General features: G+C 38.9%; 1 protein-coding gene across 2 annotated transcripts in view; it reads right to left on the reverse strand.

The window, feature by feature from the left end:
• Nucleotides 1-13,967, reverse strand: part of foxo3b (forkhead box O3b) — a 57,682-nt gene extending 43,715 nt beyond the window's left edge. The window contains exons 1-3 of one of the 2 annotated variants that reach the window (XM_088324711.1): nt 13,820-13,967; nt 12,490-12,684; nt 8,897-9,558 (exon numbers count right to left, since the gene is read on the reverse strand). In XM_088324711.1, the coding sequence (XP_088180837.1) occupies nt 8,897-9,424 (528 nt within the window). In that variant the 5' untranslated portion in view covers nt 9,425-9,558; nt 12,490-12,684; nt 13,820-13,967. Of the gene's footprint in view, nt 1-8,896; nt 9,841-12,489; nt 12,685-13,819 lie in introns of those variants that run through there. The other variant, XM_088324710.1, reaches the window with a different exon arrangement.
• Nucleotides 13,968-13,982: the final 15 nt, after the last annotated feature.

The following is a 13,982-nucleotide window of genomic DNA, read 5'->3' on the forward strand; positions in this document are numbered from 1 at the left end:
GAATGCTAATCTATAGTCAAATAAGTAGAAAAAGTGACATGTGTATTTAAAATATGCTAGCATGGCTCTAAGCAAACTTGCTATCTTAATGCTAATCTATTGTCAAATGAATATATGAGTGTGTATTTAAAATATGCTAACACAGCTTGAAAAAAAACATGTGAGCTGAATGCTAATCTATTTTCAAATAAGTAAGAACGTTGACATATCGTGTATTTAAAATGGCTGTATAAAAACCTGCTAGCTTAGTGCTAATCTATAATAAAAAATAAAAAATATTATTAGTTTATGTATAATATATATTCTTCTGCCGTTTTAGTGGCAAAGGTAGCTCCACTGAAATGAGCAGCACGAATTGAACCTAAGTCAGAAAATTAATTTAATAATTGTATAAAGTCATGTTTTGCCCTATTAGCTGCTCAATTAGCATTGGTTTACCTAAGTCATACAGACCTGTGGTGACCAAGTGCTTTCTAGTACCGCTGAACAATTGGTAACAGTCAAGAGATTTTGGATTGCTGTTCACAGACCTTTCTTGCAACTTCAGCTTTGCACTTTTGCTTCAATTACCAGCCCAAAACATCTCGTTCACGCATCAACAGCGGAAAAACGATCATTGTGATCTGCTGAGCTGCCCGTTTTGGGCTGGGGAGGACTGCTTGGACAGCAAGTTCTGTTACAAACTCAACAAGCTCAAATATATTCGCTGTAAAATGCTTGGATGCCAAGAGGATAGGTTTTTTTTTTTCTTCCTCCGTTTTAGTTCAAATCTAAGTTGTGAGGTGGGCAAAACAGGGGCTGGAGCTGAAGTTTAGAAGGTTTATTATAACAAAATATTCTGTGCACAGATGAGCCACAGGACAATAGCTGGTAGGATTCACGAGTGCCGACGTATACTTTCATACTGGGAGAACAGGCCGTGACTAAAACAAAACTTCAGAGGTACAGTGATTCCCTCACTATAATGAAGTTTACTTCACAGATTTGCATCCTGCATTGTGTTCTGTATTTTGAGTGTCTGAACCGTGTTTTTTAGTGATTATTTGACAGTACAGAAGTTAGATTGTTAAACAAATGCTTGAGCCTGTAAAAAGTGTTAGTTCTTTGGTTTCAATGGCTAATAGAGTATTTAATTGTATAAAGGAAAAAATGTAGGGTTCTACTTCACGGATTTTGCCTATAGAGTTATTTTTTAACACCTAATCCCAGCAATAAACGTCGAAAAAAAGCGTCAAAAGAAATGCAATAAACGACACAAAACCCCCCCAACTAAAATTCATGTAAAAGATACGAAAAAATGACCAAAAATAAGACAAAAGCGATCAAAAAACGACCCCAAAATTACCAAAGAAAAAACTGAACAACAAAAATATACAAGATGAAAAATGACTGAAAAACGACCCAAAAAGAATGAAAAAAAATAAAAATAAATATATACATATATATATATATATATATATATATATATATTATGACAAAATACAACTAAATAAAGAGCTATACAAATAAACGTGACTTGACTTAAAAACAGTCCAAAACGACCACAAATATTCATTAAAAAATGACATAAAAAATGACACAAAAATGACAAGACAAATATTACCACAAATGAAGAAAAACTAAAAAAAAAATGACCAAAATTAAACCGACAGCATCAAGCAACGACCCAAATCGACCAAAAACAACCCAGAAAAGACCAAAAATGAACAACAAAAAAAAATCCAACAATGACAAAAATGACCGGGTGTTGCAGGTACGTACTGATAAAACTTTTGGTTGTCTCTGAAATGCAAACTAAAAACACCACTTGAAATAATGTAAAGACTGAATAACAACTAAATGAATAGATGAAATCAAGATGTGAAGCAATTATATCAAGAAATAATGACACATAAGTAGATAAGCATTGATTATGGTTAAATAAGCAAAGGAGTTAGTTATAAATGATTGAAATAACTAAACAGGTTCTAAATGGAGAACAATCAATACAAAATATGCAGAGACACATTTCAATATTCCAATTGCTCAAATTTGAGGGATAGGGTGTAATGTGCTTATGCTAATGCTGATTTTCTTTGTTAGATTTGCAAACAAGACAAATATTAGAGTTTCTACGAAACTTGGGAATTTTATTGAGTGTGTGCGAGAGTGTGAGCTGTGGCTCAAAGCAGGCAAATACGGCTGAACATCTTACTTTATTTATGTTGCAGATGAACTATAAACCCCAAACTGGTTTGAAAACTGCAGGGACTTATTTTACCGACACGGCGTTTTACACCCGGACAAACGAGGACACCAGGCAGCGAAATAATAAGGACGAAGGTTGGAGGGTACAAAAGAGAGACAGACGCTGCAGAAAAGAAGAAAATCCGCCTTTAGCAAAGAACGGCTCTTAAAAATTAATACGACATTCTGAATTCCTCTCGAGCGCTTTAAATAATTGAGAGCCGACTTTGAACGGGGAACGGGGTTGTGCCTTGTAAGCGAGGACATAGGTTTATGTATCACTACCTGTATTGATAACCGAGACTCAAACTGATACAGAGAACTGATATCGTGTACTAAGTGTGGATGCCTTGTCACTGTACACTGGTTATAAAAGTTCTTACTCCATATTTCAGAAGGTTTTCCTTTTATTGATTATCATTCTTTTTTTTTAATTAAATAAGAATTTAGTAAGGACAGAAAATTCAAATTTTCAAATAAAAAATACATAAAATTAGTAAAATAATCTGTCATAAAAAATTATATATATATATATATATGTGTGTGTTATAAATATATATATTCAGAAAAAATAACACAAAATGCAATTTTAATTATTATTTGTTGTATTTTATTAGAAAAAAATGTTGATAATTTTTTTTAAATAAATTTGAGCAAAAATGAGCAAAAAGATCTGCCACAGTGAATATTATCGTTTTGTGTTTGTTTGAATAGCAAAATTTATAAAACTGAAAAAAAAGAAAATTACAATATTTGCCATATCATACAATGAGTTTTAAAACAAAAATAAATAATCCGCCATTTCAGGAAAAATGTTTTTATTTTAAGTATTGTTTATTGTATTATTTTTATGTCTTACAAAAAAATCGTAAATAAAAAAATAAATAAAAAGAATACTCAAAATAAACTACTTTTATTTTCTTTTTTTATTTAACGAGAAAAAAAAATACCTAGGTGTGAATGAGCGAGCGAGTTGTCTGTCCCAGTGTGCCCTGCGATTGGCTGGCAACCAGTTCAGGGTGTCCCCTGCCCATTGCCCGATGATTGCTAAGATGGGCTCCAGCACCCCCGCAACCCTACTGAGGATAAAGCGGTGCAGCTAATGAGATGAGAAAAAAAATAATAGTTTAGCCCATTTAGTATTATTTTTTTAGGTCTTGATAAAAAATGAGGAAAAAGAAGACAAGTGGAATATTACCATATTTTCTATTTATCGGTGTAGTAAAATACATTAAGAACAGAGCATTATTTTTATTTTATTAAAGCTGGAAATAATAAACGATATCTACCATCCGCTATATCTACATTATATATATATCTACAATATAAATATATATATATATTTGTTGTATTTTACTAGGAAACATTTTATTTATATATTATATATATATATATATATATATATATATATATCATAAAGACAGAAACTAATCTGCCAAATTATATAAATGAACGAATTGTAAGAATATTTTTTTTTCTCATTATACAAAAAATTAAAAAATTCTGAACTATAAAAAAATCTTATATTTAAGATAAGAATAACATGTCTGCTAATTGGGTAAGAATATATTGTTTTTTGCAGTCCAAAATAAAACAAAAATTAGAACGCACACAACAAATATCAATAGTATTATGATTGTATTGACTATTTGTTTTCAACAGTGTAATAAAAACGTCTCCGAAAAGTATTTTCGCCTAATTATAATGCGACTAATTATCTGCTATCTTTTGTATTTTTTCAATGATAAATTTGTTGTCATTATCTCTGCAATTCATCTCAAGTTTGCTAATATTTTCACACGAACCCCACCTCACAATTTGACGCCTGGCGCAAAATCGGGCCCGATGAGCCCGAACATGACCAGTATAAGTCTGAACAGGTTTGCCCGTGCGAGTATAAGTATGTAAACGTTCACGTTTAAAACATGCCTGACAGGTTCAGCTGTTATCTGCAAAGGGACATGCCCTCTCTCTTAATGTAACTAGCTCATAAAGTTAAGCTTGAAAATAAAGTTGTGCGTGTGTGTGTGTGTGTGTGCATGTAGCGTAGCTATGACATAACTTGGCAGCAAGGTTAAGTAACACCAGAACACAAAGTTCACTGCAGCCAAGAATACTTTGTCTCGCATACACATGCTTACACATAAACACACACAACTAATCTTCTCATTTGAGTCATACACAAAACATGTTTCAAGTGCGTTTACATTTTGATGGTTCAGGTCCACTCTGCCCTTATGCCAACGCTTATTCAATGCCATAATTTATAGATATGTTTTCAGAAGCATTGTGCCTGAGTATATAATATATTTGTGATAAAAGGCTAGACAAATAAATATGACTTTACATAAAGAACTTTTATTAGGTGTTTGCCGTAGCTTTTCAGTAAGTCTCGAGCCTCTGGAATTATTTTCAGTATGAAAAATCACCATTAGATGGCAGGAATGGCTTTGTTGCAGATCTCTGTCCACACACAGAGCAAGCCCCAATTCTTAGTGTTGCTTCCTGTATCCAGTGATAGAGAGTGTGTAGGAGGATATTAGGAGGTTAGGTGTAGTGAAGCAGTTTGGTGAAAGTAGCAAAGATACTGATAGGTGCAGACAGTTTACGCTTCAACAGAGCTTTTTTCTTTCTAAAAATATGATGAAGTCCCTTTGTCATCATTGGGCAGTTAGGGAAGATAGTTTGTGCACGTTTGCAATCGCCATGATGACCTTAATCATGTGATCACGGGCGCTGAAAAGTGGTTGGTGGAGAATAATTTTACGCACGCGCTGGTTGTTTTCATTTATTCAAGGATGAAAATAGTCCAATTTTAAAAACGACTGTTACAAATACGGTCTAAATATCTACCAAAACCCCCCAAAATGATGAAAGAAGAATAGTTTATACAAACGCAATTAAGAAACACGTGCGTGCAAGTGGCAGATAGGCGGCATGACAGAGGCTGCAATGATAGTTTCAGCCAGAAGATGGCATCAGTAAGTAGAATATCTTTTTATGTTACGGACACCACCTTTAAACATTAGCCTTAACAGCTGGTCGCCACGTCCACAATGCTATCATTAACAGTTTGTGACTCTAGCGTTAGTTGCCAAATTAAGTACCATTAACTGCAAAAGTGATGCTAGGTGCTAAAGTGAAACTAGCTAATAGTTTTGCACAGTTAGCTAAAGGTAGGTAAAGAAGATGATCTAATGATCTTTCAATTTTTGAGATCACGATCTTGTTTGTTGTTTAAATGCCATTGACAGCTAGATACGTCAACAATGTCTTTTCACTGGACTTACAGTAAATGCTAACTGTGGCTAACAAGGTACTACATCTTGCAGAAGTTCCCAAGGTGATCAGACATTTTCTCAACTTACTCAGGGTTGTCTCGACCTAGTTTCGCCGAGGTTAATGCATCACCGATGAGAGATATGAGGTGACATAAGTGGGAACCTGGGAGAGAAAAACCTTCAGGGATTACCCGGATTTGCTCAGCAAATCTCTTCAACAAAAGACGCGTGAAACCGCCACTTCTCCGACCGGACTCGCTTTGACTCTTTTAAGGAGGGAAAATTCAAAGTTGAGCTTTTGTGCCCACCTTCCTAAAGGAGGTTTATGCTCACTAGGTTATGATGTTTTTGTAGCGGTGAGAGTTGCTGGTAAGAGATCTAAAAAAAGAGCGGCAAGATTTATAGACCGATCAGCCGTAACACTAAACCCTGCCCCCCGCCCTTTTCATGCCCAAAATTCCAGGACTAACAGCCCCCCTTGCATGGTGACAGGCAACCCGACCCGGCCTTGACATGTGCTCACAAACTTTTGGCCGGATAGTGTAGCAAAGATTGAGCAGCCAAATGCATCAGACTAGGACAGCATAAGGCGAAATTTCGCAATGTTGCAAATTTGGAAAAGAGCTGTTCTAGTAATATCAAGTTAAGTCATGGTTATTGGTATAGCCCTTAATCACAAAGAGTCTCAAAGGGCTGCACAGACCGCATATAGCTGCAAACCACAGACTAATATGACACCATCCCCTGATCTAAAACCTAAATGAGAGCAAATAATACACAGGTATTGTCAACATAAAATATAGGTTATTCATATGCTATAGAATAGAAGTGTGGTTTAAGCTATATCCTTAACATGTAACTAAAACGACAGATTAGTGACAAATGTGACACCTACATTTTTGATCAAGTCACTCTTGGATGATATCGGGGCCTAATAGGGAACACTCTTGAACCTCTAGTTTTCTTCTTGGCTCTTGGAATCACTAGTAGCCCAGCATATTTCTGTGCAAAGGATCAAGGCAGGAATATAGGGGGATATTAAATACAAATGATATGAGGGGGAAAGTCAATGCAAAATGTTGATGGTGCAGTGGTGGTCTGTGCAGCCCTTGGAGGCTTTTTATGATTAAGCGCTATACAAAAAAACATGACAATCAAGTGTGAGAGCTTAGAAACTAGAACTGCCCAGAATTGTGGGTTCATAGTTTTCAGGGAAAATCCGAATTCTTTGAAATTGTTTGGGGTTTTCAAGTCATCACTTGGTCATGATTGTTTACCTTTTATATCTTTGTGTAACAAAAAAAAACATCAAAAAGTACCAGGATGCCCTCTCATGTGGGCAAGGGGATCCACAGACGACCTATTTTCCAGGCGATATACTGTATTTTCTGGACTATGAGGCGCACCTAAAAAAATCAACGTTGCAAGAAATTTAGAATTTGGTGCCTTATGTATATGGAACAAAGGTAAATACAATTGGATATGCTTAATTACAATAAAATTATTTTTCGTACGGAGTAATGTCGATTTATGGAGATATAAAAATGTACAAATATTAAATGTGTTAAAGTTATTTTTCATTTAACCTCACTATTTAGGGATTTTCTTTTTCAAAATTGCTGAATTTTCACACAATATCATGAATTTTATTAATGCAATTGGTGCTGAGCATTTGCAGATGCTGAGTGAGGCAAAGAATTCTCTTGCCGCATGGCAGAGGGCGATAGCGAGACCGAGGGTTCTTAATTCGGCACACAGCTCATCCCCCAGACACTAACCTCAGATTAAATAATGTTAGTTTATGTTCTATCAATTTTATGATGCAATATAAAAAAGTACTGTATTTTAAAGAGGAACATTTTGACTGCCGCATCTAATGTGTGAGAATCTTTCACAAAAAGGCTATTCTATTTTTGAAGGTGCACCTTATAGTCTGAAGAAATATGGTGTGTGTATATTTATGACACACAAATGTTGGGTGCCACACAAGCTACGTTAGCGCGTTTCCAGATAAACCGGTTACAACGTCTTTCAGTTGTCTTGCGTGAAGCTGCAGGAAGAAAAATCTGAGTTTGCGTCAATTCATTTGGCACACCTATCCCAACTGAGTGTTGGAATCTAGGTATATCTTTTATACATTGTTTTTCAGACTGATAGCCATCTCTCGAAAAGCCTTCGAAACCGATACTACATACCAATATCATGAGTGGACAAAAACTCCCTTCACGTTGGAGGAAATTACTTATTTCTAAAAGACTACTACCTAGTATTGAGAACGGATATCTCCAAAAAGGCTGGTATCAACACTGGTAGCTGGTATTGTGGAATTGCCCTGTCATTACACAAAGCTCATTGGTAAAGATGCACCTACCTGTTTTGCACACAAATGTCCTCGATACCGATAGAACACAATAATATCATGAACAGAAAAAAAACACCATTACCTGAGGAAAAAATTACAGATTTTTAAATGACCACTCGCTAGTATCGCGAGTATGGATACCTTACGAAAGGTTGGTATCAGCACTTATGCCTAATATTGGTGGTGGCGCTAGTATTTCTCAGTAAAAAAAGGCTCATTGGTGAAGGTGCATAAAACTCAATTGAAGAATGAACGTCTTCAAAGCTGATAAAAAATACAATTATACCAGGAATAGAGAAAAACCTCAATAACTGTGGAAAGAAATGACCCATTTTTAAATGACCACAAGCTAGTATCGCAAGTATGGAAACCTTGAAAAAGACTCCTATCGGTACTTGTCTTAGAATGAATCAGTATGGCGAAGATGCCCCTAGCTGCTTTAAAAGATAAATGTCTTTGAAACAAATAACACATACCAATACCACGAATAGAAGACATCTCCTCACCTGTGGAAAAAGTGACGAATCTTTGAATGACCACAAGGTAGTGTTGCAAGTACGGATACCTTAAAAAAGGCTGGTATCTGAACCGATACCTGGTATCAGTGCTTGCCCTTATATATATCATCAAACAGAGCTCATTGAAGGAGATGCACCGAGCTGCTTCGAAGGACAAATGTCCATTTTACACAATAATTTATTTTGTAGTCAACAGAGCAGAATCGAGAACGCGATAATCGACACAAAACATGTGTCTACTAAAACAGAAGATTGAATGAAATCGTCTGTATTATGTTGGATGGCAAACATGTTGGCGCTAATGGTTCTGTTGTTTCAGTTTGCATACACACTAATATAATTCAATAATAAATCAAATCCCAAGATCTTGCAAATGGAGTTTTGTGCAAAATGCGCAGTGGTCTTGCATGCCCGTGTTGACAAGGAGCATGCGTTTTTTGTTTTTGTTTTGATGGAGGAAGGAGGGGGACTGGGCTGTTGGAGTTGTGTGTGCATTGGACTCATCTTACCTTCCATCCAGCCGAGCTGTTACTGTCCCCTTTGTCCTTAAAGTAAGGAATAGACCGGACCATCCAGTCATAGATCTGCGACAGCGTCAACCGCTTGTCCGGCGCGCTCTCGATGGCTTTGGTGATGAGATCCGCGTAGGAGAGGTTCCCCCAGGCGTTGCGACGAGATGAAGCCTTCCTGGGCGTCTGCTGCAAAGCCAGGGCGCCTGAGCTTAGTGAGGCTGCGGGTGGAGAGTGCGCCGAAGGCGGCGATCCTCCGCTCTCTTGTCCGGGCGATGATAGCGCACTGTCGGCCAGCGGGCTGCCGCCGATGCTGTGGTCGGAGGCACCTTCCCCGTTGGGAACGGAGGCTTCATGCTGGGGGTTTTGGTCAGCCCCTTCCTCGTCGTCGTCGTCTTCCTCCGGGATGATGTCGCGCGCGTCCGGCTTGGCGGCGCTGGAGTCCGGCCGGGGCAGGGGCCAGGTGCAGGAACGCGGCCGCTGCTGCGGCTCGAAGTCTGGGTCGATCGCGAGCGCAGCTTCGGCCATGGCGATCCTGCTTCTTTCAAAAATCTTCTTCTACTTTTCGACTTAAGCTGTCAAAGTCGCGTCCCATCAATGCGCGCTCACGTCCTTTGTTGCTATTCAGCGCGCGCGTCCAATGGATCGTCTCTTTAAAACGCCTGTGGAAGGGACGCAAATCAAGCAACCTCCAAACAGGATACAAGATAAACCACCTCGATTATTTGTTCCTCCCCCCGGAGAAAATATCACTTTTAAAACATCTCGGAAAGTCGCGCACGCGCCATCGCCTTTCTCGGTCCTCCCCGAGACTGCCACCTCGCTCCGGCTTTACTACTCTACTGTATGTGAACGTGCTCGTACACGGGTATGCACGCACAAATCCACGCGCACACACGCGCGCATATTTCACAGGCGAGCCACAAGCAGTAGAACGCGATCAAGGTCCGGCCCCTCTGGTGGATCCTGTTCCTGCAAGGCTGCGCCTTTTAAAGAGACACTACACCACTTGGGCACGTCTTGACATGTCTAGCGGTCAAAGTTTGAGTCCAATGAAAGATTAAAAAAAAACCAACATACAAATAAACATAAAAACTACCGGGAACTTTTGTTCATAGATTTTATTTTAATGCAACCCATTTGCAAAATCAAACCTTAAGCAATTGGAAATAATGGAATAATTATTTATCTGCTCCTGGATCCTCCTACTTTTTAAAAGGACAGCATGTATTATATAGTACCTACTAGGTGAGAGCCACAAGTGATGCAATGGATATTGTACTACGTGATACTCAAAATTTTGTATCAGTATTGTCACACACCACTGCTCATCAATGCTGAGGTCCGGCTCATCTTTGAAGAACAGGGTAACGCTTTACACTGAAAAATAACGGCCACCATATGATTAAGGTGCTGAAACGGCTATTTCTTCTGCTACTAGTAACCATAAAGACCAGTAATATATCTTTCATGTGGGGGAGCAAACCCCTACTACAAAAAAACGCTTGCAGAAGGATGGTCGCTGTCAGGCTTTACTTGCCTGAGACACGCCACAGGAAGCGGTGCCCCAATGACCCGGGTTGTTAGGGGTTCGTGAACGGGATTCTGCTACTTTTTAAAGGGGCAGTGTGTATTATTTAGGGCCTACCAGTTCCGGAATCCTAGTACTTTCTAAAGGTACGGTGTGTATCATTTGGCACCAACTATTTCTTGGATCCACATACTTTTTAAGGGGAGAGCGTGTATTATTTAGTACCTACTACATCCGGGATCCTGCTACCTTTAATGGGGACCAGTGCATTGCTGTCGACCTCAGCCAATTGCTCCAATTATCAATGACAATGGCAATAAACTGTACAAACACAACGTGGCACCTATTTACTCACAACAAGACAGACTATGTAGAATATTGCGAAACTATTAGCAATCTATGATGACGTTGTCGTCTGCTACGAGTGAACGGGAGGATCTGGATTAGAGCCAAAACGGGGAAGACAAAATCGGTTTAACAAAACCAAGGAGGTTTTTTCATTATTTCTTTTTCAAGTTCTAAAATTGTAACACGGCGTACATTATTTGAAATTATCTAAAAGCGTATAAAATATGGGCAAATCATCATACTTTTAAAAGGGAGAGTGATTATTATATAGTGCCCCTGGTAGTAAAAACGTCATAAAAACATTAGTTTTAACTATTAAGCAAAAATACACAAACCATCATAAAAACGCGAATTCCATAAAATACTTGTAGGCCGAAAAATGTATTTCACATAAAAAAGGATCACATTGAGGGAGCTGACGTCGTTATAATATGAGAAGAGAAATGGTGAGATTTGGTTACCTTGGGTCTCTGTAATCTTACTTGTGCTGTTTAGCACTTTTTCAGCACTTGTTTCCAGTTGCACTACACTATACAGCGGTATTTAGTGTTGAAATAATACACGCTGTCCCTTTAACAAATGATTAGTTAGAATATAAACCTATTTGTAAATATACAATTATTGAACACTGTTCCTTTATTGTGTCCAATAACAAATGGATGCTATTCTCCAGCCGTTCTGTCTCGTTGTTCAAATCCGGTAAAGAAAAATACTGTTTTTTCCGCACTGTAATATCCACTAGATTAAAAACCGCTACCTCAAGAAAGTCTCTTGTGAAATCCATCCATTATCTGCACCGCTTATCCTCAGTAGGGTCGCGGGGGTGCTGGAACCCATCCCAGCTATCTTCGGGCAGTGGGGAAGGGGACACCCTGAACTGGTTGCCAGCCAGTCGCAGGGCACACAGGGACAGACAATTCGCTCGCTCATTCACACCTAGGCCAATTAACCTGACATGCATGTTTTTGGAATGTGGGAGGAACCGGAGTGCCCGGAGGAAACCCACGCAAGCACGAGGAGAACATGCAAACTCCACACAGGAGATTTGATCTCATGACCTCAGAACTGTGCCGCAGACGTGCTAACCATTGAGCCGCCGTGCTGCCCTCTTGTGAAATATTTTTCACATATAAGGCGCACTGGACTATAAGGCACATAAAAAAAAACAACTAAATTAAGGGTTGCATCAAAAATAAAAAAATTCAAAGTTTTTTTCAGAACATAAACCTACATTATTGTTTCACCCCTAAAATGAATCCATTTATTCATAAATTGCTATTGAGTGTAGTATAATTTAACTGTAATGACATGTTCCAATTCTTGGATCATAAACCACACTTTCAAATTTCTGGCCAATTTGAGGAATTTAGGTGAGCCTTAAAGTCAGAAAATTATGGTGTTTGTCGTTTGTAGAAGATTATAGAAGGTATTTTCACACGTTGGGGATAGAGAGCGACATTTTCGTCCACAACGTGGCGCTAAACATTAAACATTGTTCCTTTAACAAGAGTAACACCAAATAGATGCTCTTTATTAGCTTTTCGGTGTCTTAAATAAATGCTACACAAGGGAAAGCACCCAGTCATACATTCTTTATATACTGCAAAGAAAAACTAACAGTAGTGCTGTTCTGATGGTTTTGCAGGTACATTAGGTTTATTATTATTGTTATTACTATCAAATATAGTTACTTATTTTACCCCAAGTTTACCACCTGTCAATCATTCCGGCGGTTAGCTCTGCGACTTTGCCCCTCTGCCGGCTTGATCCACCTGGCCCATGGATGACATCATCTCGACGAGCTGGAGGGAGAGTGTGCAAGCGAGAGTCCTCCCGCCTCCTCCCTTTCCATCTTGCTCTTGAAGCCATCAAAACAAGCTCTGCTCTTTGTCTCCTTGCCTACATCCACCTGCAGAGGAATGCACGGGTAAGGTGCCCGCTTTGGCCGGCGTGATGGCGATGGTAACCTGTCGTCATTCCGACGCTGTCAAATCTGTGTTTTGAAATTATTATATAACAAAATATCATAGGGGATCTATGATATTACTTACCCAAGTTACCTATCTAACCATTTATTTACCCATCTTTCTATCCATTTATTCGCCTATCGATCCATCTAGCTACCCATCTACCTACCCATCTATTTACCATCTAGCTAGCTATCTACCTATACATCTGTCTATTGACCCACCTTCCAACTTACCCATATACCTACCTACCTACCCATCTACCTAGTCAAGTCATGTTTTTTTGTGTAGCCTTTAATCACAAAAGTCTCAAAGGGCTGCACAGACCACAGATTATTGCAAACCACAGACTATTATTACTTATCTACCTCCATACATACGTAGACCCCCACCCGGCCACCTACCTACCTAGTACCAAACTACCTAAACATAGACCCTCTTACCTACCTACACACTCATCTACCTACTCACTCATATACCTACCCAACCACCTGTCCATCTCCCCCCTCCACCTACCTACCTTACGATCTAACTACCTATAGATATGCATTTAACTTATGTACTACCCTTGATTGGATATTTTTAAAACCAGCAAAAAAAGGCCACCAAGTGCACATCCCAAGTTCCAAATATGAAAAACAAGCATTCAAAAGGAATCAAAACACACATGATGGACTCCCCTTTGTCGTTGTGCCGCCTTTGAAGACAAATGGATGCTATAGATTATTTATAAGAGCATTTATAGGCCGCCACATGCCGAATAGAAGCAGGCAGTCGGGAACGAGCCGGATTACGACGGGCGCGCACATTGTCTGATGCTTTTTGTTCAGTGCGCATTAAAGGAAACACCGGATGGAGCAGTTTGAACACGGTGGCAGACATTAGCCGCTAATTTCGTCTGCAGGTGCACAGATTTCGAGCAAAAGTGCTTTTCAAAAATATGAAGTTATTATATGACCTAATGTGACCTCTTTGAGGGCATCTTTGATTGAGACAATGGAGCTTGCTCGTTCATTCATGTATGTGTATATTTTTCATAAGTGGGACTGTAAAAAATGTCTTTTTTTCGACACATACCTGTTATGTCACTTTAGAAAGGAGCAGATTTCTCTTTGTTGTGCACTGACCAAGCCAGAAGGCTGGTCCAGGCTGCAATGCTGCATGGCGATGACCTCATCCTTGGAGCGTGAGAGGCACATTGCGCAATAGTAGACTTCTGCTGCCACCTAGAGGAGAGAAA

Source organism: Urocampus carinirostris, chromosome 20 (assembly GCF_059441175.1).
Source record: "Urocampus carinirostris isolate Australia breed hairy pipefish chromosome 20, RoL_Ucar_1.0, whole genome shotgun sequence".
NCBI lineage: Eukaryota > Metazoa > Chordata > Actinopteri > Syngnathiformes > Syngnathidae > Urocampus > Urocampus carinirostris.